General features: G+C 42.3%; 3 protein-coding genes across 3 annotated transcripts; all 3 read right to left on the bottom strand.

Moving 5' to 3' along the window:
- Positions 1 to 335: 335 nt before the first annotated feature.
- prkg3 (protein kinase cGMP-dependent 3) lies at positions 336 to 8,927 on the bottom strand. The gene is made up of 21 exons (XM_040125727.1): positions 8,840 to 8,927; positions 8,287 to 8,349; positions 7,993 to 8,119; positions 7,663 to 7,829; positions 7,323 to 7,436; positions 6,952 to 7,057; positions 6,631 to 6,694; positions 6,180 to 6,257; positions 5,978 to 6,066; positions 5,078 to 5,143; positions 4,852 to 4,899; positions 4,717 to 4,758; positions 4,512 to 4,623; positions 3,525 to 3,661; positions 3,304 to 3,393; positions 2,732 to 2,873; positions 2,437 to 2,600; positions 1,890 to 2,006; positions 1,478 to 1,540; positions 1,180 to 1,255; positions 336 to 835 (listed from the first exon to the last, which is right to left on the bottom strand). The coding sequence occupies exons 1-21, from the start codon at positions 8,925 to 8,927 to the stop codon at positions 749 to 751; spliced, it is 2,040 nt and encodes a 679-aa protein (XP_039981661.1). The 3' UTR covers positions 336 to 748.
- A 4,074-nt stretch (positions 8,928 to 13,001) lies between these two features.
- On the bottom strand, positions 13,002 to 18,482 carry LOC120788563 (phospholipase ABHD3-like). The gene is made up of 9 exons (XM_040124418.1): positions 18,386 to 18,482; positions 17,437 to 17,597; positions 17,118 to 17,300; positions 16,831 to 16,876; positions 15,480 to 15,592; positions 15,159 to 15,332; positions 15,020 to 15,068; positions 14,735 to 14,900; positions 13,002 to 14,527 (listed from the first exon to the last, which is right to left on the bottom strand). The coding sequence occupies exons 1-9, from the start codon at positions 18,389 to 18,391 to the stop codon at positions 14,322 to 14,324; spliced, it is 1,104 nt and encodes a 367-aa protein (XP_039980352.1). The 5' UTR covers positions 18,392 to 18,482; the 3' UTR covers positions 13,002 to 14,321.
- Positions 18,483 to 20,012: 1,530 nt separating this feature from the next.
- On the bottom strand, positions 20,013 to 22,638 carry ctsbb (cathepsin Bb). Its single transcript, XM_040125568.1, has 9 exons — positions 22,516 to 22,638; positions 22,249 to 22,334; positions 21,962 to 22,076; positions 21,687 to 21,802; positions 21,508 to 21,593; positions 21,285 to 21,428; positions 21,061 to 21,177; positions 20,234 to 20,362; positions 20,013 to 20,107 (listed from the first exon to the last, which is right to left on the bottom strand). Exons 1-9 carry the CDS (start codon positions 22,636 to 22,638, stop codon positions 20,031 to 20,033), a joined length of 993 nt encoding a protein of 330 aa, XP_039981502.1. The 3' UTR covers positions 20,013 to 20,030.
- Positions 22,639 to 23,871: the final 1,233 nt, after the last annotated feature.

The raw sequence follows: 23,871 nt of genomic DNA, 5'->3' as shown, positions 1-23,871 counted from the left end.
ACATGTGGAAATTTGTCATCAGGATATTCTATGATCTTTTTAAATTACAATCAAGGTGCGTGGAAATAATCTGCACACAAAAAAGGGGGCAGACTTTCCAGGAACAAAGGAAAAACTCTAAAAGAAAGTGACAGTTTATAATAAAGCAACAACTTTAACAATGCTAACAGCCTTGCAATGACCAGGTAAGCATGTTTTATCTCTAAAACTAACGTAAAAATATGGCAGATATGGTAGCATCAATTTTTCAATTGGATTTTCAGGTTTGGTATGAGCTGTTTTTTTTTAACATATTGTACCACATGACTCAAGTCTCTCACTTTATTCTGAGCTCAGCACTCGAACGGGTGTTTTATTCTCCTCAGTGAAGAGCATCATCCCGATGATGTTAATAAGAATTCCTCGTCAGGCACCAAATCTCCCTGCGCTGAATTTGGAAACAGAGTGTCCGGACCTCTTCCACAACACTCCCACATATTTCTGCTTCAATAAATATACTGGAATTGGTGATTCCCCGCAGTTCCACTCTAATTTAATAATCCAATTAGTATGAAATGGGTTACGCTTTTTCAATATAGAGCTCCTACCATCTACTACCATCATGTGGCTTTAGCAGTGTTTCTGCTCCGGCTGAAGTTAAAAGTCTCGAGTAAGCCAAGGTCAGCTGGAATTATTCTGATTTGGCTCCATAACGGGGTGGTGTGGGCGAATCCTGTGGCACTGGATCCTTTAAACTCGGGAGTCATAATCAGAAATCACGGTCCCACCCGGAGAACTCCTCCTCCGCCTTCGTCTGGTCTAGAGGGAAACGATCAAAGTTGATGTAGCAGGGGCCCTGATGGAGCAAAAAGGGATTGTTGATTGAGAATTGTGTCGCATGAGATATTTTGGTAAACCACAGCCAGACAATCCCGAAGAAGCACATTGGCTGTGTGTTTTTGGAGTGTTAAAATCCTTTCCTTTACAAAGAATTAGTAATGCATATTCAATGTTATAGAGAAATACTGAAGATTTTAAAACCACACTTTAAAGAGCTTTAAAAGTCAGTTGATCTTAAAAAATTGCTCCACAAAATCCTCACTGAAAGTGAACCAGCTGAATTCTTGCCTCCATTTTCCTTAAACCACACAAAAGGTGTTAGCCACTATTCACTCGATAGACGCTGGTGGTTTGACTTGCCTTGCGTATGAGCCTGACCGTGGGGGCATCGAGCTGGCCCATCCGCAGCTTGTGCCAGTTCATAGTGCTGAACCACCTGAATGGAAACGATGAAGGATATTAAAAGTAAGATATAGTGAGAAAGGACTGAAATTATTGATGCTAAATCGAAAAGCTCAGTCAGCAGGAGAGGAACTTAAACTGTACAGGCGAGAAAATGCGTCCAGAAGATAAGTCGGTCTTTTTATCCAAGGACTGTGTGGTAATATACCTACTTTACATTTTAACACTTATTTGTCTGACATGTTGCCATGGTTACCTGTGATGCCGGACATCTTTGATGCCATTCTTGGTGTTTCCTAACCTCTGACCTGGCCGGGGTCTGCGAGCAAAAGTAAAGGACATCATTCGGACAGAGAACATTTACATATCATTTTTATTACATGGGTTTCCACTTTTCAAGCAATTTGTATTCAGAAACCATAAAAAACCCAAATGCATGTTATAATACAATGTGTTATTTTCTGACATGTTCCATAATTCATGATACACACTGGGAGAATTGTATGAAATGTCCAAACCTCTATGTAATTTTCACATATTTGTTGCACGATCCAATTCTACTTTATGAGAGAGCCATTCAGGCAACACATTGAGTTAATGCAAACTGCAGCATTATCAGTACCTAAAATTTTAATCATGATGCAGTCAGTAGCCTATATGCTTCTCACCTGCACAGCTTACTGATAATGGACCTGGCTGCTTCATTCATGTAAGGTGGATACTTGAGCACCCCGTCCAATATTTTGGCATAAATCTTCTGGGGCTCTGAACTTGAAAAGGGAGGGCTGGCAAGAAGAAAAAGAGAAAACAATTTTGTTGTTATACAATCTTTTGATATAAATATCTTATGACATTAAGTCTCAGAAATCATTCATTGAGGCCCTTTTGGGTAACTTTGAACCTGTGACCGCCCACACTAGATTATGAGAAAAGACAGAGATGTGTTTCACCGCTGCAGATGTCGGCCCATACTTTCCTGCTGCCATCTACTGGTTAGCATTAAGACTTGACTCATTCAGGATTTATTCTCACTCAGCCATAGTTGTGTGACTCCGCTATCACAAAATCTTTTTTTTTGTTTTTTTTTTTTTGTTCCTTAATAAATAAAAATGAAAAGCTTTGGTCATTTATCTTTATAAGTTTGTGAGATATGAACCGTACAAGACAGCAGAAAATTGCCAGGTTATCCAGACGGGGCAGGTGTATTAGTATTACCTTCCCACAAGTAGCTCATAGATCAGGATGCCAAGGGACCAAAAGTCAACTGCAAAGTCATGTCCCTGGTTCTTGATGATCTCTGGGGCCATGTACTCAGGCGTACCGACAAACGAGTAGGTTTTCTCACCACGCACCAACTCCTTGGCGAAACCAAAGTCCACCTGGACAGAGACAGACAGACACACAAACACAAACACACACTCACGAATGGAAAAGCACAAAAATGCTCACATTTTCACTTTCAAGTGTATTTTCTTAACATTTAATTTGTTCTAATAGATTAAGGACTCACTAGTTTGACGTAGCCCTTTACATCCAGCATCAGGTTCTCAGGCTTCAGGTCTCTGTACATGATGCTCTTCTTATGGAGGTAGGCGTAGGCCTCCACCACACAGGCAGTGCAAAACACAGCGATGGGCTCGTCAAAACGCCCCCTGAAATCACAGAGATGCGCTTTCATTTGCTTTCAAATAAATTAATTACACCCCAACACTTTTTATTGCTGTTATTTTCATCCGTCTGGGCAGGAGCAGCTCTTGGGAATTGAAGTTTATTTTATTGTTTGGCACTACAGCTTGCATCAGCACGTATTTCTCTGTGTCCGACAGTGGCAGTGAATGTTGGTGCAGTTTCGGTGTCTTTCAAGTGGTGAGCTCAAGTTGTCCCAAAGCCAACAGATTGAGTTTCCTACCAATAAAACCATCACAGGTTTTAACAGTGATTAAATAAAACTGCCTTTTTTCATAGTATCCTATTGTTTACGCTGACGAATAATTCTACCTTGTGTAACAGCCTGCCCACTATTCTGCTTACATAAAAAAACACAGTGCCATTTCACTCTGACTTTTTGTCTGTTTCTCTCACACTTCTTTGAGTTTGGTCCAGATCTCCCCACCACCACAGAACTCCATGACCATGTAGATGTATCGCGTGTCTTTGAAAGCAGCATGAAGCCTAAAGAGAGAGAGAGAGAGAGAGAATAGTAAAGCAGGATAAATTACTAATATTTTTAAGTTTTCTGTGCATCCAACTGTTACACATTGTTATTAAATGGTTAGAGTCAGCGTTTCTCAAGTCACAGCTACCTGACGATGAAGTCACACTGGATGGCTTTAAGGATCTTCTTCTCAAACAGCATGTGCTCCTCCTGTCTCTTGGCAACAATGTGCTTCTTGCTGACTCGCTTCATGGCGTAATATTTCCCATGGTTCACTGTGGTCATCTTAGAATTGAAAAAAATAAATAAATGAATAAAAAAAGATCACCACTTAACTCTTAGTGCGAAATGTCCTGGGTTTTTACAATATACTGTATAACCCAAAGGAAATTCCACTATCATTCCACTATCACACAAAAACATGGGGTTTTGTGATAGATGGATGTTGTGGTGGCATTTTTGGGTCTAATTTGGAGGTAGAAAATGATCTTTACTGGATGAGTTTAGAAGCACAAGTTAGCTGATAGATAAACTCAACTGGTACAGAGACAGTTGTGGTAAAATTTTAAAAGTAAAATAGAAATGTCACTGACTTTTTTCCCTGAATATTTTATTAATTACATTTAAAGGTGGACAAACTACCTGATAGTTGACCTAAATGTCTTTACTGTAGGCTAATATTGTTAGTTTGAAGCTGGAGTGTCAGCAAGGTCAATCTTCTGCTTAATGTGGCTTTGTTAGGGACTGTATGAAAATATTAGGAGGGGAGAAGGGGTCAGAAAAAGATGGAGTTAATGCATATTTTTCTTTTTGCTAAAGGGAGGTTCTATGTTATTCTTCCATTGTGTCTCTTCCCTTATAGTAAAAAAAAGCATCCAGTAACAAGAAATACAGTTTATTTAGCAGCACCTCTCTCAAAAATAGGGAGCAGCTGGATTGTGTGGGGGGGGGTCACGCTTTTACAGGGCTTCAGTCTGATGTATTTTAACCAGAAAAAAATATAATTAAAGTTTCTCTCCTATCTCAAAGTATTGCTTATATTACAGATATGGTTTCGGATAAGAGAACTTGTGCATTTCACACTCCAGCAAATATTGAAATAGAGGTAGACAAAACAAACAAAAAATACACTCACTAGATCAACACGTCCAAACCCTCCAATTCCAAGAGTGACAGGATCTCCTTGGTAGCGACCCTCCTGGTACAGCACAGGAACCAGATCTTTAAACCTCATAGTGGAGGTGGGACTGAGAAGGACAGACAACATTTAGTTAATGAATTATTTCATCTCTAGGAACTCATTTGTGTGATTTATATGATTGTGTTACATCAACACTCACCTCAACATTTGTGCAACTTGTGCCTCCTGCAGCATTTTGGAGCTGGTAGTAAAAACCAAATGACAGTCAGTACATACTAATCTTGGAGAGAAAGGGATAGAAGTAATGACTGGAAACATTTGTAATGGTACGCACTCATCAAACAGTTCCAGGTGTTCTATGGGAATTGTCTCTTCAAATACCCTGAAGAAAAAAAGCATAATTAATCAACCTGACAAACACGCAACAGAAAGCAAACACAGTGCAAACAAGGCGGCAGTGACAGAGAAAAAAAATACAAAGGAGGAACTCCCTCAAGGATCTTTGCAACTCCAGGAACAAAAGCCGTCTCAACATCAATTTAATGTCAAGTCAGACTCACTCCTTGTCGATGGAGAAGCATGTAACGGGGCCGTCAGCAGTGCAGGTGGCAGTTCTCAAAACTTCCCTGCAAAAAGGAAAAACATTGCATGTCAACCCAGGAAAACTGTACGTGCTTACTGTATATAGAAATCTGTCAACACCTCGGTGAGGAAAAAGTGAATTGTATCTGTCAATAATTTGAGGAAACGTTGAATTAGCACCTGAAATCAATGATATCTTACATGTTTAATCTTTTGTTTTTTCTGCAACAGGACTGTCATCATCTAATTTAATAAAATACAGCCAATAGTGGAAGATGATTTGTTGATGTACAGGCTTTTCCAGCACATTGATATATGTGGATACAGAAAAGTAGTGTTTTCCAAAGGAGTGAGGAAGTGTTGCATATTTATTAATTCATTGATATCTATGATGCACAAATCTGCATCTGAAAAACCTTCCGATAAAACAACACATATGCTGCCTTAAACTCAACAATTTAGAGGCACTAGCTGGATGGTATTTTATTTTTTACAAAAAGCCAATATCACCTTTATATAATCAAAACATGTCTGTTATTCTCCTGGAGATTACATAATGTATTCTGGGTTTTCATGCAGCACTACTGAACACCACAACAATCGGGTGCAAGTTTCCCGCATACCATTTTAGCAACTTGAAATTTGCTAAATTACAGAGCTCAGTGATTTTTGGAAACTTTCAAAACTGCTTAATTTAGCAAAGCAATTTTAATTTTCTTCAGTGGCTGCAAATGACTGTTCCCATGTAGAGGATGATCAGCAGGTTTTCCGACCAAAATGTCAAAGATGACAGCAGCCAAAGAGGGTGCACAGAGCCGTGGATGTTGCCCAACGCTCTCACAAATGTCCTCAGGCCTGTGTTGCGTTGCCATCGTTACCGTATGAGGGCTTGTTCCCCGAAATGCTCCCCTTTTCCCATCGTGCGAATCTGTTTCTGATGCCCATTCACGTTCTTCGTCACCAGGACCTGAGGGGGAAACACACATGGGAGGAAGAGAGAATGAGTGCATACACACACACAGGCTGGTACAATATCAGGTTTAAATATGAGTTTGTGCGCACAATCTGACACTGTATTACCTCTCCTTTGAGGATGATGTAGAATGTGTTCGCTTCAGTTCCCTCTCGGACTATAACCTCTTTGTCCTGGTACTTCACCTGGGAAAGACAAGACAAAAAAAGACCAGAACATTGAGATTCACTTCCATGTATTGACACAACATTATCATATGTTTGTCTTGAAAGCAAAGCCTGTAATTTAGAGGGGGAAAAAGCCATAAATTTAACTCACTAAAGCTTAGAAAATGCCTTTTATCCTGGTCACTGCAATTCAGAATATCAACATTTCACAAGCTAAAAAAACCTTTCTGTGTTTTGCATGATGACCATCTCTGTTTGAGTTTATCCACTGTGTTTTAAAATGTCTTTTATTATCTTTAATGCAGGTTAAAATCTGGATTTTTATTGTGCTTTCACAAGAAAATAGTTATCGGCAACATCCTAGTTCACAATGGGACATCTAAGTGCGCACCTCCTCCATGGAGTCAATGATCTTGGACAACTGGACGTCATTCAGGTCCTTCAGAGTACGAGACCTGTGACGGCATATAAAAAATATTGCGTAAGAGTTAGAAGTAGTTGTTACATGGTCCATTAAACCAGGAAAAAGACTGTTATGGTAGGGTGTTACAGTAAGGTGAAGAAGAAACCACCAAATCAAGACCCCCAAAGTATAAGAATAGCTCAACATGTTGGGATAATAGTTTCCAAAATGTTGAGCTCTCCCTTTAATTTGGGCAAAACCATGCTGATAATAAATTCCTACCAGGTGCAGAGTATACGATAAACTCACGTCTTCAAGAAGCCCATGAGCTGCTCCCGTTTCTTCTTGGACTTGTTGGTTATGATGGTCCTGTAGGTCTGTCGCTCCATACACCAGAGACGCACCACTGTCTTTGCTGCAACATAAGAGATGAAAGATTAGCAATTAAGTCTGGTTGGAGGGTCGTTGGCAAAGAGAACGACTGATTAAACCACACAATGAGATGAAGACAAGGCCCCGAGAAACATTCGTACTCAGGGCCCCCAGAGAGTTAGGGGCACTCCTGTGTGTCTGCGTGTGCAAGTGTTTGAATTACAGTCTATACACTGTAGCATATAGGTGTTTTAAACTCAACTGCACACGCGGATAATCCCACTGCACCGTGTAAATTACAGGCTGACCTTTGACCGTTGCTGTCCGTTTGCAGTTGTACAGGATGGCCAACTCCCCAAACACATCACCACGGGCTAGAGTTCGGAGGTCCCGGCCGGCCTGGGTGACAAGGAGCTCACCATCTACGAGTAGGGAGGAACAGAGAGAGTTGCTTTATACAGAACTGTGTAGAATTTTCATTATATTTTAATTTATTTTTTACATATTATATTTATAATATAAAGATGTTTATTTTTTGTAAATAAACAGAGAGCCTTAGAGCATAGTTTAAAACATCAGAGCTCAGTTTTTGCCATGGCACGGCAGAGAGAAACACACACATCCACACACACTCAGGCGTGGCCCCACCTGCCACAATGTACATGCTGTCTCCCTCAGAGCCCTCTTTAATGACTTCATCCCCCGGTTTGACGTTAGATACCACTAAGAGGTCCACCATCATGGCCGTTTGCTCATCGTCGAGGCGGCTCAGGAAGTCGTTCTTCTGGATGGCTTTGACTATCAGACCCGTCTCACTGGTGATGCAAGGGGATACCGGTCAACAGGACATAGATTGTATGGGTTTTTGACATGTGCTGCAGAGGCGCTTAGAGTGGATTCGCCACACTAGCGAAGCAAAACTCCTGTGCTGTCCGACTTAAATGGAATATTCTCTCATCAGCCGTTCTTATTACCAACCTGACAGTTTTCTTGACCCCGGTGCGGGTAATCTCCAGGGTCTCGCGGATTGGTTCGGGGGCAATGACAGCCGCACGGCTCTTCCTGACCTCCGGTTCAATCTCATTAACGCTGTGGGAGGGAAACTCTGGAACAGATAAACAGAGGAGCACAAATAGAGGGTTAACTACTGTAAATGGCTGCCAAGTTTCAGGCGAATGTACAATGAAAGATCATCTGTTGTGTGTGTGTGTGTGTGTGTGTGTGTGTGTGGGGGGGTGTCCCCTGCCCCTGGTCCCCACATTGGCCTCTCACCCAGGTCGTGATACTGACTCTGAAGTTCCTGCAAGACTTTTTCTTTCTCCTGCAGTCGTTGTTCTGTGAGGATAAAAGCAGAGGAACTCAAGTTTACAAAACATCACAGAGAAGATCCTACTATAATGTGGCACTTTCTCTGGCAGGATTTATGTGCTCCTTTCATGGCAGACAGGGATGAAAAATTCTTCTTGTACAGCCCGGCCAATACCGGATCTTTGAGGCCGATACCAATTCCGGTATTTGAGAGTTAAGAATATCCGAGAATGATATATTGGCCGAATCTTTAGCTATTCTATCTTTCTACATACCCCTAAGCAACTGCGGAAGTACCCCTTGGCCTGGGGCACAAGTAGCCCTGCTTCGGAATCACTATACTGTAGTACATTGCTACGTCACAGCTGGGTGTGGTCGCAGCCCAGCTACACGCGGACATCGCTCCAGTCGCCGCTATAGATTGAGAGGTGTTGGACGTGTTGAACAGTGCCTTTCCTCCATACAAGATCTGGTGCGGAGTCACCCTTTAAGGTGATGTTGTTATGGCTGTGCTCACCCAGGTCTTTATTTTGCCTCTGCAGCTCCTGGTTGATCATACATTGCTTTTCTAGCTGCTGCTTCAGGTCCTCAAGTTGCATTTCCATGGCTACAGGGGGGAAGAAATACAAGAAAAATAAAGATAGATCGGGAGGAATCAATTGAGTGGTAAACTAGATTACCTGCAGTATAATCATGATAGACAGGTAGGAGGTTTAAATTTTGCATTTGAACACAGACAACACAATACGGCACCAAACATGTTGATATGTGTGGAGACTTAGACACACAAAGCCCTAGGTATCATATTCATATTGTATCTGACAATGCTGATGCTCCGAACTCTGCTCCACTGCCTGCACGCAGCAAGAGCCGCTCTGAATAATGCAGACTAATGATGGACAGTCAACAGGGTGCTTTCTGAATGCCGTCACACCCTGCCAGCTTTTCCTAAACATCTATTACTGCTCCTCTGACTGATAACGGCTCCAAACCTGTCAAAAATAGCATAAAAACCCTTCTATAACAGTTCCCCTGCTGCAGACTGTGTGCTTGTGTGCATTTCTTTATTCTTTTCGCTTGTGTGCTCCTATGATAGTGTGGGACATCAACCACCACTGCCGCACAATTTAGCGTTCAAACTTGAGAGCGGAAGCAGCAGAACAACAAATGTGAGCTCGTGCTAACAACACAGACTCATAAGCACCGCTGCGTGCGATAGGTTAAGCAGTATCTGTTTTGACCCAGGTGATCGGTTCGCGAAAGCCCTGATAATGAGGCTTTCTCCACCTTTTTTTCATTTTGCTGTTAATGGAAGGATGTCTCTGCCTCAGTTGACAAGCCAAACATTACAATCAATACAAACATAAGTCCCATGGTTACCCAACTAATTTGCTACACACATACACACAGACACACACACACACACACGTCCACTTCAGTAAAGCCTTTGGTTGACAAGTTGTTTTTGCCTGTGATAACTGTGGCGATCACGCGACCCCAGTTACCACTGTCTCACCCTGAACATTGAACGGCTCGCAGATTAGACAGGATGTTAAAGCGTATCATAAAGTCACTCAGCAATAGACAACAAACTGTGACGGGCGAATATAACATTGCCCCTGTTCCGCTCTCAAAGACGACTGTTTCTTTGATGCAGGTCTGCGCCGAGGGATAAGAACCTTAGGCGCTTCAGTAGCATCTTTACAGCATTCCCATTCAGCTAAATTGGATGTGATATTTTCCATTAAACCTATGACACACAATCAAAGGAGACAACGACGTGATAATACAGCCCGGTGCATAAAACGATGCAGCTGCAGTGCCAAGTGTTAATGGGCCTGTGTCGCAGGAAATGGTTTTTTTATAGGGAACATAATGGCAACAAAAAGATTACAGTGCATGCTGAAGCACACTTCGAATTCAAATTTGCCTCTGGGTTTTTTATTAACTTTTAACCGACGCGCACGTAGTCTGAGCAGCGCACAAACACAATTTGTAAGCTTTCTAGGAACTTGCAGCAACAAATAAAGACGGCCGGGGCAGATAGAGGTGATAACGTTTAGTGCCTGCTGGTCAACGTTTAAACCATTCTCAGTTTAACTCGGCACTTTTAGCCTGAGGCAAAAGGAATTGTAACAGTGATCCCTACACGTAGCTGCACGAAGCTTGTTGTGTATTAGATGTTTTATTCATTTATTCTTTTTTATTTATGTGATGCAATGACTATAAAAGATTTGAGATGCCAAATATATTTTTAGCCATATCAGATGAATGGTTAAACACTTTTAAACACTGATTGATCTTTGGAAGTCAGCAACATTCATAGAAGCAGTGATTCATCTGGTTCCTTTTTCGGGGGAGAATGGGAAAATAAAAATTAGCAGAGATGGCTACAAAAAAAAAAAAAAAAAAAAGGGGGGGGGGGTATTTGTGCCTGCGTTTCAGCTGCACAGCAGGAATGTGATGCTAAACTCCATACTGCCTCATTACTAATTCATGGCCAAGTGTAAGTACAGCTGAATTCTCATAAGAGGCTCTGTGACAGAAACCCGGAGAGAACATGTGTCTCATCTGATGGTGTGTTTGAGATGCGCTCTTTCACCGTATATTGGGGTTTTTAGCACGTTCAGGACCTCATCTTTTTACCTAATAGAACTGCACTTACAGTAACTGCAGTGCCTCAGAGAGGGGGGAAAAAGTGGATTTTGCCGTTTACAAGCCTTTTAAAGCTAACAGTCGATACTTTAAACACACTGAGCCACCTGACAAAACATAGATCTGCCGCACAGACTCAACAATAAAGCTTCCCCAGCGCCAAAAAAAAAGCTTTACATGGCATCCAACACTCAAAAGACACCAAGACAAGTCAGAGTTACACTCACCTGCCGGCTGTGTGTGATCAAGAGAGAAGAGGAGTGTTTGGCCAGCCTATAAAGGCCGCATGGATCCTGGGAGCCAAATTATCGCTTGCAAGATCCACTTTCAGTTGTACAGAAGTACCCACCTTGTAAACAGTTTCTATGACCTTCTTGACCCCTACAGACTGGATACACCTGAGCAGACAAAATCTTGCGGTCACTGTGTGCTACCTCTCTGGCATTACTTCTTCTGTACGCTTTCTCAGCTCACAGTGCCATGTCTGCTCTTCAGTTCTTAAAATTTTTACTCTCTCTCTCTCTCACACTCTCGGTCTTTCCTCTTCTTGCTCTAACTGTCAGTCTCAGCAGCTCTGGTGTTGAATCATTAACCATGACCTGAGGCTCCTCCCATCACACCAGGTAGAGGAATACAGTCAGGAGGAGGAGGAGGAGGAGGAGGAGGATGGAGCGGAGAGAAAGCTGAAGTTAGGTGTAAAAAAAAAAATCATGCTCAAAATGCAAAGTTAATGTGATTTTTGTGGCATTTTTGTAGTTATACTAAACATGTATTCTAGCAAGACTTGTTTTCTCTCAAAATTAAAGTGTATATTGTTTTTTTTTTACTTTGAAATATACTGATTTGTGATTTCTGTAACATTTAGTGGTGATATATTATTTCCTGCCGACATAGAGGACAGATACCTGCGAAAATGAACCTTTTAAAATACACCGTCCCGCCCATGGGATGCCTTGGCCTTGGTAGCGTTACGTTAAGTTTATTTCCGTCAGTATCTTCGCACAACCGTGACAAATTATACCTTTTGTTTGACAGCTCTAAGTCTCTTTGATTCTATCTGTACGAAGCATTTTAGGATCCCCATATCACTGCAACAGCTGCTACAACACAGAATTGGTTCAGACTTGCGGCTATGTCTCCAAAGTGTTTTCCAAACCAAAGGTACTATCACAGGCCTTATTTCCCCCTTTTTTATCCCAAAAAATAGGCTAGGCACACAAAACTTAAAAATTTTATACCATGTCTGTGCCTCTGTAACTTTAATTCAGTGTCTCTTATACTCATTGTGCCTTTTTGGTTGGAAATATTTAGAGTTGCCTTTCAAAGGGGACCAGGGTTATGATTGTAATCAAAAGGGTTGAAGAACAGTAACCTTTTTATTTTGGGAACATTGTTTTTGGGCTTTATTTGGATTTAGAGGGGACATTCAAGTAAACAGTGTTAATCCGTCATCAGTGTTAAACCTGTAGTAAAAGATGACAGAAAGAGGAAGTAAAATGAAGACTATATGAATATGATAGAAGGCAACAGCTGGAGTTGTGGAGGGTTATCACATCTGAGGGTAAACAAGACAATTCACAGATTATATCTACCAGAGTTGGAAAGTGTCTACTTCATTAGGTTTTCTTTTTTTTTGGTTTTTTTTTATAGAGTAAAAGCCACTGGATGCTTTCCAGGCTGAATTACATTAATCTAAATGAGGCTGAAGGGTTAGCATTGTGACAGAGGGTGTGGGTCTTTACTGTTCAATTAATTATTGATACGCTGTCTGGTTAATCAACTACATTAATGATCCCAGTGCTCAGAGATAAAAGGGCTCAGATTTCAGCAGTGGAGCTGGAAAGAAAGTGGGACAGACATTTTTCCATTAGGACCAGCCGGGTGATATGTGTTCATCAAAACAAACCCAGGCTGAGCTAAGTGTTGCTGTTGATCACAGCCACAGATATCTTCAGCTTACAGTCACTTCATTTAAACTCCAGACGCAAAACCACCAGCTGAAATTAAAACGTGTATTATGGCCATTCTTTAATTCAAGTGTAATTTAAAAACCAACAACCAAACAGAGAGTCCATAATGCCCAAAGGTCTTTAAGATTATAGGTAGCAATCTTGATACTGATACTGCAATAACACTGTGATTATGGTTATAGCTCATACAGAACCTCCAACTTAAAAAAAAATTCTCCATTAACAAATACACAGCAATTAAAGGCAAGTGAACATGCCAAACTTCTGCAAAGAGCCACATTTCATCCTGAAAACGGAAAAAAAAACAACAACAACCTCATGCTGATAATAATTAGCACCATTAATATTAAAATTACTGACAGCAGGTAAAAGTACCTCAAGTACCACACTGAGCTTTACTGGTTCATACAGTGTCAGCTAATTTACCTCTGCTGCAAAACATAATTTACATTTCAAACCAAGCAAACTGCCAAAGCATATACAAGCAATACAATACTTTGCCATTTACTTTTACATTTAACTGATTTACCTTTTTTTTTTTTTTTTAAATTAAATAAACCTATCTTACAATCGTACACATGGCAGATTTGTACAGCATATTCCTGCTGTTGAGATTGACAGCTCTAACAAGTGAAGAGTAAACAGGATTACCCCTGCTGTGGTCTGGTGTGCGCTGAAAAACGGTATGTGAAATATGCATGCAGGGCTAAAACATGGGGAAGTATAATCCCTTAAGGCTTCTCACACTTCAAGGAAAACACGTCTTGCAAAACAAAAGAAGCATATGAGGCAAAAGAAAGAGTACACCAACATCAACACTACAATACAACTGTTTTCTAATTTACATATTCATTTCTATTTAAGTAACATCATTTTAAAAAATGCCTAAAATCCAAGCACCAACTTCCTAATGGAATAATTTTTTTCCCCACTTTGTTTTCAACACACACTGCAGTGCATCATCTGAAGGTGGGACAGTAGGAGGGAGAAACATTATGATAACTAAATTAGGCATCAGCTTATTAGTTGGATGCAAATATTTCAGTAATTATTAAAAAATAGTGTCCACAGCTTGATTTCAGAATTGTCTACTTTTAAAAAAAAAAAAAAACCTTCTTGGATTTCTCAATAAAAGTACAAACTGAGACCATAAAGGAGGTAGATTAGCAGAGTTGCAGTGAGGTCATATGATTGTACAATGCAGCTGGTCATTCTCGGCGCAAACGTGAAAGAGACGCAACTTTTTCTGTAGCAGTGCAACAGCATGCAGAGCTAAGCAACACATTCTTGTGAATTGTTGTTCCACCGCTATAGTGCAAGTGACTTCATATTCTTCTTCCGTCAGGTTCAGAATACAATCGGGGTGAATGACAATCAGCTCGTCTGTTCCTCCTTGATGCCACAGGCTTTGTTGAGGTCCCTCGGTTGTTCAAAGACTGCTTGGACGAACTGGCCGAACAGGCGCTCCATGTAGCTCTCACCGCGTGGAAACAAACCCTGCAGGAAGGCGATGTGTCCACCATGAGAAGTCAGCAACAGGGCAACATTAGGCAGGCCCTGGACTATGGTCAACGGGAAGGCTGGGAGGACAGGAAGAACGTAATCAGAGGGCAGGAGCAGATAGAATAAGATCTCATGTAGCATGGGGACTGAAATGTAAACAAAAAGCAAAAATAAAAAAATAAAAAATTCCAACCTCAAAACCCAGGATTAGGAATACAGACAGTCCAAAAAATGAGAAAGTTTAAGCCTAACAGGATCTGCATCTGCTCCCGCTGTCTACTCACCATTTTGGGGAGAGAAGGGGTCATCGGCAGCGTTGAGACACAAGATGGGTACCGCTGTATTGGGGAGTTTTTGGTCTGGGCTGGCATCGCGATAGTAGTCCGTACAAGATTTATAACCAAAAAGCAAAGAGGTGAAGCGTTCGTCAAACTCACGGATAGTCCGCGCCTGGAGGATACAGTGGAAATGAGATGAGGGTAGAGAGGAAAGGCAATCAAGCATCAAGGGAGATTAGAAACTATGACAGAAGGGTGGATGTATAGATAGAATGTATATGTATAGCATACTTTCAGGACATAGTCGACATCCACTACTTTCTCCAGAATTTTCCTGTGCCTGTGAGAAACAAATCAAAGAAAAATGGAGTCAAGGCTGCCAATGTGTTAAACTAAATTCAGAAATGTGTGAAACCCCAGCCTGTCTGACCTGGTGACGGCATTGCACAGGCCGCTCGTGAGGTATTTGTTGAAGAGCAGCCAGTTGAGCGGTTCTTCCATAGAGGCGGAGGATTTCTGTGCATCCCAGGGGACAGAGATGGTGAACCCCGCCACCATCCCCGACTCCGTGCGCTTACGGCCCAGGTAGTTTAACAACAACATGCTTCGGAGGGTGAAAGAAAAAAAAAACAAAACAGAAAAGATGTTGGGTAATTGAAGGGGAAGAGAGAGAACGGACACTAATCAGTGGTCATTCTGACCCATTTTCTCAAATAAATGCAAGCCAATGGAAACCATTACACCTACTCACCCTCCCATGGACACACCAGCACCAAGCAGAGGGGCGTGAGGGTAGAGTCTTTTGACGTGTTGCACCACACGCTCAAGATCCGAGGTGTTGGCGGCGCAGTAGGTGACAGGCGTCTGAAGCGAGCCGGAGGACGGAGGACAGAGAAGTGCCAGATTTTGTACTTGAACTGGTATACTAGAGCTGGCATTATTCTCCATTTATCTGACTGTCAACAAAGCCAATGAAAAGACCCAAACCAACAATGCCTTCGTTGGTCTGTCAGTACTTTTCAACATACCCAAGCTGTCTGTGGCATTTAAGTCCATTTGTTTCTACTGAAGATGTAAATCTCTCAAAATGGGTCAAAATATGCAATATATATATTTCAAATTAAAGGTGGTTTCCTAAAACAGCTGGGCGCTGTAATTTTTAGCAAACATTGCTCAAAAAGGAGCAAACAGTTTTGTTTTCGCTGGGGACTATTTTCAGCTGCAGATGAATACATATTTGGAGCACTAATGAGCACTGAAAGAACAAGTCACCGAATGCAACAATGTGGCTCATTAATGTGTTATTGGACAACAATGGAGATCTGAGGCACAGAAGAACAAGATATATCAGGCTTTGACTACACTTGACAGTATTTGTTCAACTGATTGTTGATTTTGGTCTTTTCTTGGGATTTGCCGACAACAAGAAAAATACAGAATACCCAGCTTTGTCCTTAATTTTTTTTTTTTTTTAAATAGTAGCAGTGGCTGCCTTCCTAAAGTGACATTGCTCTCAAATCTGCAATTATTTGCACAGTGTGAAAAAAAAACAGATATTACTGTATATAATTTTCAACTTCATACTGGAAGTGGCAGATTTTTGGGCACACTCACCAGTACTGTGAGCACAGATTGGCTATTCAGATAGTTTCCTTATTTCCGTCCCAAATTAATATTCAGTAAGAAGCAATCTGACTGAAACAACTGACGTCTACATCCCAAAATTTGCACGGTTCATTGATTTGACACGTGAAGATGTGGGGGAATCAGGACAATAATCGGGCTCATTACAACCAACACATCTATTATAATGAGACACCATCATAATCACCCAAGACTGCTGAAAATAGTGTTCCCTGCATATTGACATACAGATCACGAATAGATACAGATGACAGATAGATCAATCTGTTTTTTTATACATTAGGTTTATAACGTCTTTCACATTCACGGGTAACACAAGTATCAGCTCTGCAGCAAACAAACTCTTAAATCTGAAGTTACTTCACAAACAAAGTCCGTTCTAATGACAGCGGGGAAAAAGGACATTTCAGAATTAAATGCAACAGGACCGTAATTCATTAGGTAATCATTGCTCTTACCAACAACTCTTCCCCTCCAACCCCCCTGTTGTTGAAGACCACACATCTAGGAAAGAAAATGTCTATGAAAACGGCTTCAGGTATTTTATTCCACTCAGTAGTGTCACATACGATTCCTTCTTACTTTAATTCAAACTTTCCCGCTACAGATTAGCCTCAGATGTAATTATTGGATAGAAATGTTTAGGGTGTCATGTGAGAGATTTTTTTTTGTCACTTCTGATTTTGGCACACAGAGACAGAATTTTATCCATTAACACAGGAGACAGGCGAGGAGCACGGCTGACCTGTAGCCGCGGCGGGTGGCCTGGCTGACGGCGTGGAGCACGTAGGATTGCTGGCTGTTCCCTGTTATGCCTGGGAGGATCAGTATTGTGGGGCGCGTAGAGGATTCTGGGTGGGCCGCGCTGGCCTGATTGTCCACCCAGTCCAGCGAGAGCTGACCACCATCGACCGTACGGATCAGCTCACTGTGGGATGAAGGGAGACGAAGGAAGAGGAAGACCGAAGGGAAAAGGATATTCATGTATAGTGTTTTACTGAAAAAGAGGTAATAAGGTGTGTGTTTCAACCAGCAAGTGGAAGATAACAGGAGATTCTTCCTACTTGCGATAAGTGACCGGGGGTTTGGACTTGAAGAGGGCACAGAGCAGCGTTTGGAGGCGGCCTCCCCAGCACCATGGAGTGGGACTGAGGCACTCAGCCACCACAGGACAGTGCTTGTGGAGGAACGCACCGAAAGCCTCACTACAAACCAGAGCTGGCGTCTGAAAAAGGAAAAGAGACAAAATGAAGAAATATGAAAACGCCAGGGCTCTGAAATGAATACCTGTGACAGACAAGAATGCATGCAAGACTGGGTGAGAGCAGAGAGCTTGAGAGGTTCGGAGCTCCAAAAGCAGGGTCTGGTGTGTGTGTCTGTGTGTGTTTATGTGGCGTGACGAATAACACAGCATTCTACAAAACAACTATATCACTTGAAAAAGCACATCCACATTTAATAACAATAATAAAATAAAAATAGAGTTAAATAAAATATATTTTAAATAAGAAAAATAAAGCAAAATGCATTAAAATGCATTAAGAAAATTGAATAGGATAAAAAAAATTAATATAAAAAAAATAAATTGAAAAAAATTAAAAAATAATATAAAACTGAATAAGAAAAATTAAATCAAGTGGAATAAGATAAAGTGATTTTTAAAATTTTTTAAATGAATTTTAAGTTCATGAGCTGAATAGATTCAATTAAATTAACAGAAAATAGGATTAATGAATAAATACTTTTATTAAAAGTGGATTAGGTGCAGCCAGGACCGCCAGCCCTGACCGCAGTGACTGGCCCCGCAGAGAGCACCGTCCGGCCGTGGGGGAGCGGACGGACACCGTGTGAGGTCTGCAAACAACACTCCCGCTACGTTCTCCACACAAGAACACGGTAATAATAATCTATCTGGCTACAGCAGAGAGCCGAGACCTGGTAGCGGACGGCAGGCACACGACCGGCGGACAAGACGCCTGACGGAAGGACGTTAGTCACTGTAGGACAACCTGCCTTCATCGCCGCCGGCTAACGATAGAGACGCTTCACGGCCATTGCGCTACCCCGACACGTCCCCTGGCTGCTCCGACGGGAAAAAAAAAAAAAAAAAAAAAAACAGAAACAAAGAGCCGGTATCCGCCAGCGGGGCTTCATTCAGCGGGGTTCTCGGGTGTGTTCTCCGTTTCCTGGTCCCGGTCGCGACCTCACACCGTCTGTTTGGACAGCGGTTCCAAAGTCCGCCCTGTAGGACCAGGACGGTCCGCCTCTGACTACAAATATGGAAGTTACCTAACATGCGGGACAAAGTCTTCCTCGTTCTTTTTTCTTTCCTCATTTTTAGGTGCATTACCGCCACCTCCTGCTGCATGTGCCACTTCACAAGGTCCTTATTATCCTTATATTAAAATCCTGAATTCCAGCTTTTCTTTTAAATTAGAGCCAAGATCGAAACTAAATGAAATTCCCTGAGGATGCTCTCACATTTTATCTCATTTTGAGGCCCCGTTTTAATTGAGGAACCCCTAAGTTCAAACATTGTGCTTCTATGGTGCGTATACACGAACTTGTGTCTAATGAAATTATTGCAGACTTAACTGATTTACAGCACAACTGGAAGTATTCCAGTCTAGGAACACTGGTCGGTTTCCGGGGCTCTGGGGCAAAATCCAGTAGGGTTGGGGTCTGCATGTGGAGGGGCTCAGGAGGGGCCCGTGGCTCATGTCCCCCCGCCAGCACCCTTCAATAGGTTGATCCAGCTCTTCTTCTTCCGTGTGTACTTGACTCTTCCAGATTTGACTCACAAAAGCAAATTAGTCCCTAAGTTTGTTCCACAGGGGACTGTGCAGCTACTGGACTGACATTTACTCATTTCATGAGAATATTTGTCACTGGGCTAAAGGATATGCCTTTGCTATCCTGTTCCATTCAGTATGTTTTTGCCCCTGGTGTTTCTTTTTTCACGAGCTCAAATGTTATTGGGTGTAACTTAATGTATTATTATTACATCGGTGATACAACCCAATCCTAAACTTCAGTACTATAAGAAAAAAATGATAACTGGTTAAAACATTTTTTAAAACTAAAATTGCTCTGTGGTTCCTACAAATAGAAGCCGAGTGAGAGCTCTTTTCTATGTATGAGCTACGGCCTGGTCATTACTGCCCTGACTCCTACCTCTCAGGAAGTGCTTCCTCAGGCTCCTTAGTGTGCATCCATTATTATTAAGTCCACCTCCACAAACACACAGGTCATAACACCGAATACAAACACATGTCCATATCACGACACAGCAAGTGTCTGAAGTTTCACATACAGGCTCACTCAAAACGTCGCATTCAAACCTTCTGAGATTGCTCTGAACGTGCTTTTGTTTCTGCCATTTAAATTGCCTTGTGAAGCTGTCATAATACCGTGTAGCCCACTGGGGAAAAAAAGAAACCTGGAGATCCTCATAATGGTTTATTTACATCAATAACAGAGCGAGCACAGAAGCTGTTGTTTCACCTTGCTGTGCAATTTATTCACGGTTGATTACATGAAATCTCTGAATAATTGCCTTCAGATGCAACGGTTAAGCCTCTTACAAAATAAGGCCTTTGTTTTAATTCCTCTTGATTGATTGGATGAGAAAACTGTCTGCAGCCAGGACTCATTTCGTCTAGTTGAGTGGGATTCCTGTAACCACCTCCGACTCGATGCCACACTCATCGTGTCCACGCTTGATCTTGAAGAAGCCTGAAATCACAACGCAAAAAACACGATTCAGGGCAAACACTTCTTTGTCAGATCACTCACCACATTGCCAGATTATGTGACATGGGTGTAACGTTCTCCTCTCCCAAACCCCGGTGTTTGTCGTACCTTTGTCTCCCCAGTCACTGTTCCAGGAGTTCGCAGCCAGCCAGTAGGGCGTCCCATTCTCCTCTCCCCAGCCCAGGATCTTGATGGCGTGACCGCCCAGCATGCCCCCTGTCACATGCTGATACACACCTACAATAATATCCAGTGCAATCGCACACGGCTCAATGCATTGAAAGACAACCGTGGTGGTCTTTCATATTTCAGCCCATTTACTACAGATGTTCTAAAGAATAAACTGAGCTTTTAGATTGGTGGTGTGTTCAAGTAACTCCAGCGTCCAAGATCTGACGGTCGACCTCCAAAAAAATTTCTACATTTACCGTATGTGTTGTGGGACGGTGGGTCCCAAGAGGGCCTTAGTTGAATCACAAAGGTCACGATATGATTAGAGAAAAAAAATAATGCTGACTTGTACTTTTCTTTTTTTTTCTTTTAATAATTTTATCCCTTCAGGCCTGTGGAAATCCTTCAAATGAAGCAATCTGAAGGGATAAACGAGTCTTTGGTAGAACTGCTCACAAATCATGTGCACACTAAGGCCTTAACCTGTGACGAGGGGTCACGTATTGTTCCATTTCAAGTGGTCAAAAAAAGGCAAACTTCAGGTTGATTTTGCTCTGAAATGACATTAAACTGCTTCATAGGAAGAAAAAAACTGAAGAAACTAAGGTGATGCTTTGGAACTAGGTCAGCACTAATGCAAAGTATAAGCAGTTTGTAGTTACAAAGATTTACCATTAATACACGATACAGGTTCTTGTTTGAATTTTGGTGTGTGTGTAGGGGAGAGGCGCATACGGTGTGGAGAGTAGGAGAGGAAGCCTCACCGGTCTTATACATCAGAAAATCTTCATAGACAGAGAAAGCTGCCTCCACGGGCCCGTTCTTGTACAACTCGGTCATGATCTGCTCCTGCTGGGACGGGACGCTGTACGTGCGCCTACCTGGAAGGGAGACACCGCGAACAATAGCATTAAAGGTATAATCGAGACAGGGCACGATGGAGAAGATACTGTAGGGGGAGGGATGAGATCGTTTTAAATGTCTATACCAAAGTGTTTGTCCTTCTGATAGGATGGTGAATATCCATCAACGCACTGCTCCTCACACTTGGGAGTCTCCTCTTCACCCTGACAGGGAGGACGGGTTCCGTTTACATGATGCTCACAGGGAGCGATGGTGTAGGGCCTGCAGCCTGTAACGCGCAAAACCACCCTCAGTTTCAGTCCAGACTTTCCGAGCAGTTGTATGAACCCGTTCCACTTCCCACTCACCAACTTTGGAGTCATACAGGCCTCCTGTCACAAGCCCCTTCTTTGCCCAGAATTCCCAGGCAGCGGAGGGAAAACCGCCGTAACAGCTACAACCGCAGGGAAACAAAAACAGCACGCGTGATGTTCGGTGTCCTCTGAAAAGACCTGGAATACACACATTTTGCTCCACAAATACTCACCCCATGCCACAGTCATCGCAGCAGGACAGCAGATCCTCAGCCGAGATCTCCACAGAGATCTTACCATTGCTGTGGATACATAACCTGTCGGAAATCGCCTCAGCTGCCCCAAAGGCCTGTGAGAAATTAAAAAAGGGAAATGTTGGTTCTAAAATGCGCTTGATTTATCTTTTGGTTCCCCTCAACTGAGCAACTTTAAGCACGTCTGCAGCCTTCGATCATCTCTTATCTTCTTTATTCTGTTTTTTTTTTTTTTTTTCGTTTGTCAGGCTCACCCAGCAGGATCCACACGAGCCCTGGTCTCTGATCTGTTGGATTGTGGGACAGTCGGGCCACTGCTGGCGCGGGTCAAAGCTGTCTGGAAGCTGAATACCTTCAACATTATGAACCCTGGACAAGAGAGGACTGTCACTGTTGCACTGCAGATAAGATGAACCTGCTGTCTCTCACCTGTTTGGACACGTGAGAGACTACAAACACACACACACACACACACACACACATAAATCCATGCCCACACACCCTCACACGCAGTCTGTAGTGCGCTGTAGTTAAAACTTACACCTCTGGCAGCTTGGCTCCTTTCAGTATTGTCCCACACAGTCCCTTCACATAGCCGACATCGACGTTGTGGAAGTTCTGCGCGGCCTGGAGCACAAGAGGGGGGCGATTAAATTCAAGATTAGACACATTAATCCATGCAAGTTTTCTTCGTTATTGAGGCTGTAACTCCTCAGTTTCCTATTGCAGACGGTAATAGTTGCATAGATAATCGCCGGAAATGCGGCAAACTCCCTGAAGTATGATCAGGGGATTAAGATGGTCTCACCGTCCAGGTGGTGTTGGCCTTGTTAATAAAGTCGACCATCTCTGGGGAGAGAAGAGGGAGCTGAGGCCGAGACCAGGTGACCGAAATGGCCGCCAGCACCCAGACGAAAACAAGTCGATGCATCCTGCGAAACAGACTACAGTCAGCAAGCCGATTTTAAAATAATCCCCTCCGCTACAATGTGTTGCACATTACCCAAAAGGGAGAAACTGCTGATGTTATGAGCCATTACAGCATGAAGATTACAGGGTAATGACACTATAATAGCAGGTCGGTAATTTCTCAGCGTTGTGGCTGTGATTTCACCGGAACATCTCAAACAATTAAAAATGATTTTTCCCTTTCGAAAATCCAATGTATTGTTGTTTGCAACAGCTGAAGCCCACAGGGGCCAATACGCTCCCAAATATCGTGGTGTATTTAGAGCATCGTTACTGCTCAATGGTTTCAGCTAGAGACGTGCAGTTTTTTTCCTGTTAAACTGGAGAATCGGTGATTTTCAGCGAGCCCCCATTGGGCAATGTGTGCCATTTACCTCCATTGATAAACTAATACGTAAAGTTGGAAAAGATTTGGATAGTCTCACCTTCTGCATCAATGTAAATTTGACCCAAAAAACTATAAAATAACACCAAAATCGATAACATTTATATATTAATTTTATATTTACAGTATAGTATATACGTGTGTGTGTGTGTGTGTGTGTGTGTGTGTGTGTGTGTGTGTGTGTGTGTGTGTGTGTGTGTGTGTGTGTGTGTGTGTGTGTCTCTATGCCATTCACTGTCCCTCAGGTTGCAGCATGTTGATAGATACTGGGCAGCAAGATATGTCCTGTCTCCCCGTCGTAGTAGTATTTTTTAACTTTGAGATGTAATTTAGTTCATTGACATTTGGAATTACAGAGTTGAATTAACGTAAAAGTTCCTTATTTCATCCAATGATTTACATTTCAGGAGGAAGTGCATCTCTGTCTCGACCTCATCTGTCGAACACTGACCACATGTTCTGCCCTCTTTCAGTTAGCATGGTCTTTGTGTCGTCCTTGTTCGACTGCCAGTCTGTGGTCACTGAGCCTGCACTTGGTCAGGATGTGCCTCTGCTTTCTGTCATACAGTTAGGAGATACTCTGCCCAACCCTAATCCCTGTTTAGCTACAGAATACACTCTAATCTACTTTGGCTTTCAGTTTCTTCTTTTGAGTGTTTCAAATAGGTTCCTTTACATTGTGTTTTAGTTGGGTTAACCCCGATTGGTGTTTGGAAAGCAGTGTTGTTGTGAGACTGGTCAGAGCGTCTTTGAGAGGGGGCACTTAGTCTCAGTACCAACTGACATAGGGGGCTCAGCTCTTTGGACAGC

The sequence above is a fragment of the Xiphias gladius genome, chromosome 4, assembly GCF_016859285.1.
Source record: "Xiphias gladius isolate SHS-SW01 ecotype Sanya breed wild chromosome 4, ASM1685928v1, whole genome shotgun sequence".
NCBI classification, from domain to species: domain Eukaryota; kingdom Metazoa; phylum Chordata; class Actinopteri; order Istiophoriformes; family Xiphiidae; genus Xiphias; species Xiphias gladius.
This window is presented reverse-complemented; position numbering and strand designations above follow the sequence as displayed.

Bases quoted from the DNA above. Each gene is read 5' to 3' on its own strand.
- prkg3 (XM_040125727.1), bottom strand. From the start codon at position 8,927: ATGGAAATGCAACTTGAGGACCTGAAGCAGCAGCTAGAAAAGCAATGT. The intron at 5,144-5,977 runs GTAACGATGGCA...TCCTTTTTGCAG, and splicing joins GGGGAACAAGCCCTCATACG to GGAAGTTTTGAGAACTGCCA. The intron at 2,007-2,436 runs GTAATACTAATA...TCTTCTTGCCAG, and splicing joins TATGAGCTACTTGTGGGAAG to CCCTCCCTTTTCAAGTTCAG.
- LOC120788563 (XM_040124418.1), bottom strand. The intron at 15,333-15,479 runs GTGAGTAGGTGT...CACCCTCCGAAG, and splicing joins GCTGGTGTGTCCATGGGAGG to CATGTTGTTGTTAAACTACC. The intron at 15,069-15,158 runs GTCAGACAGGCT...TGTTTCTCACAG, and splicing joins CTGTGCAATGCCGTCACCAG to GCACAGGAAAATTCTGGAGA.
- ctsbb (XM_040125568.1), bottom strand. From the start codon at position 22,638: ATGCATCGACTTGTTTTCGTCTGGGTGCTGGCGGCCATTTCGGTCACC. The intron at 21,429-21,507 runs GTGAGTGGGAAG...TGCGCGTTACAG, and splicing joins CCTGTATGACTCCAAAGTTG to GCTGCAGGCCCTACACCATC. The intron at 20,108-20,233 runs GTACGACAAACA...TTGTGATTTCAG, and splicing joins CAGTGACTGGGGAGACAAAG to GCTTCTTCAAGATCAAGCGT.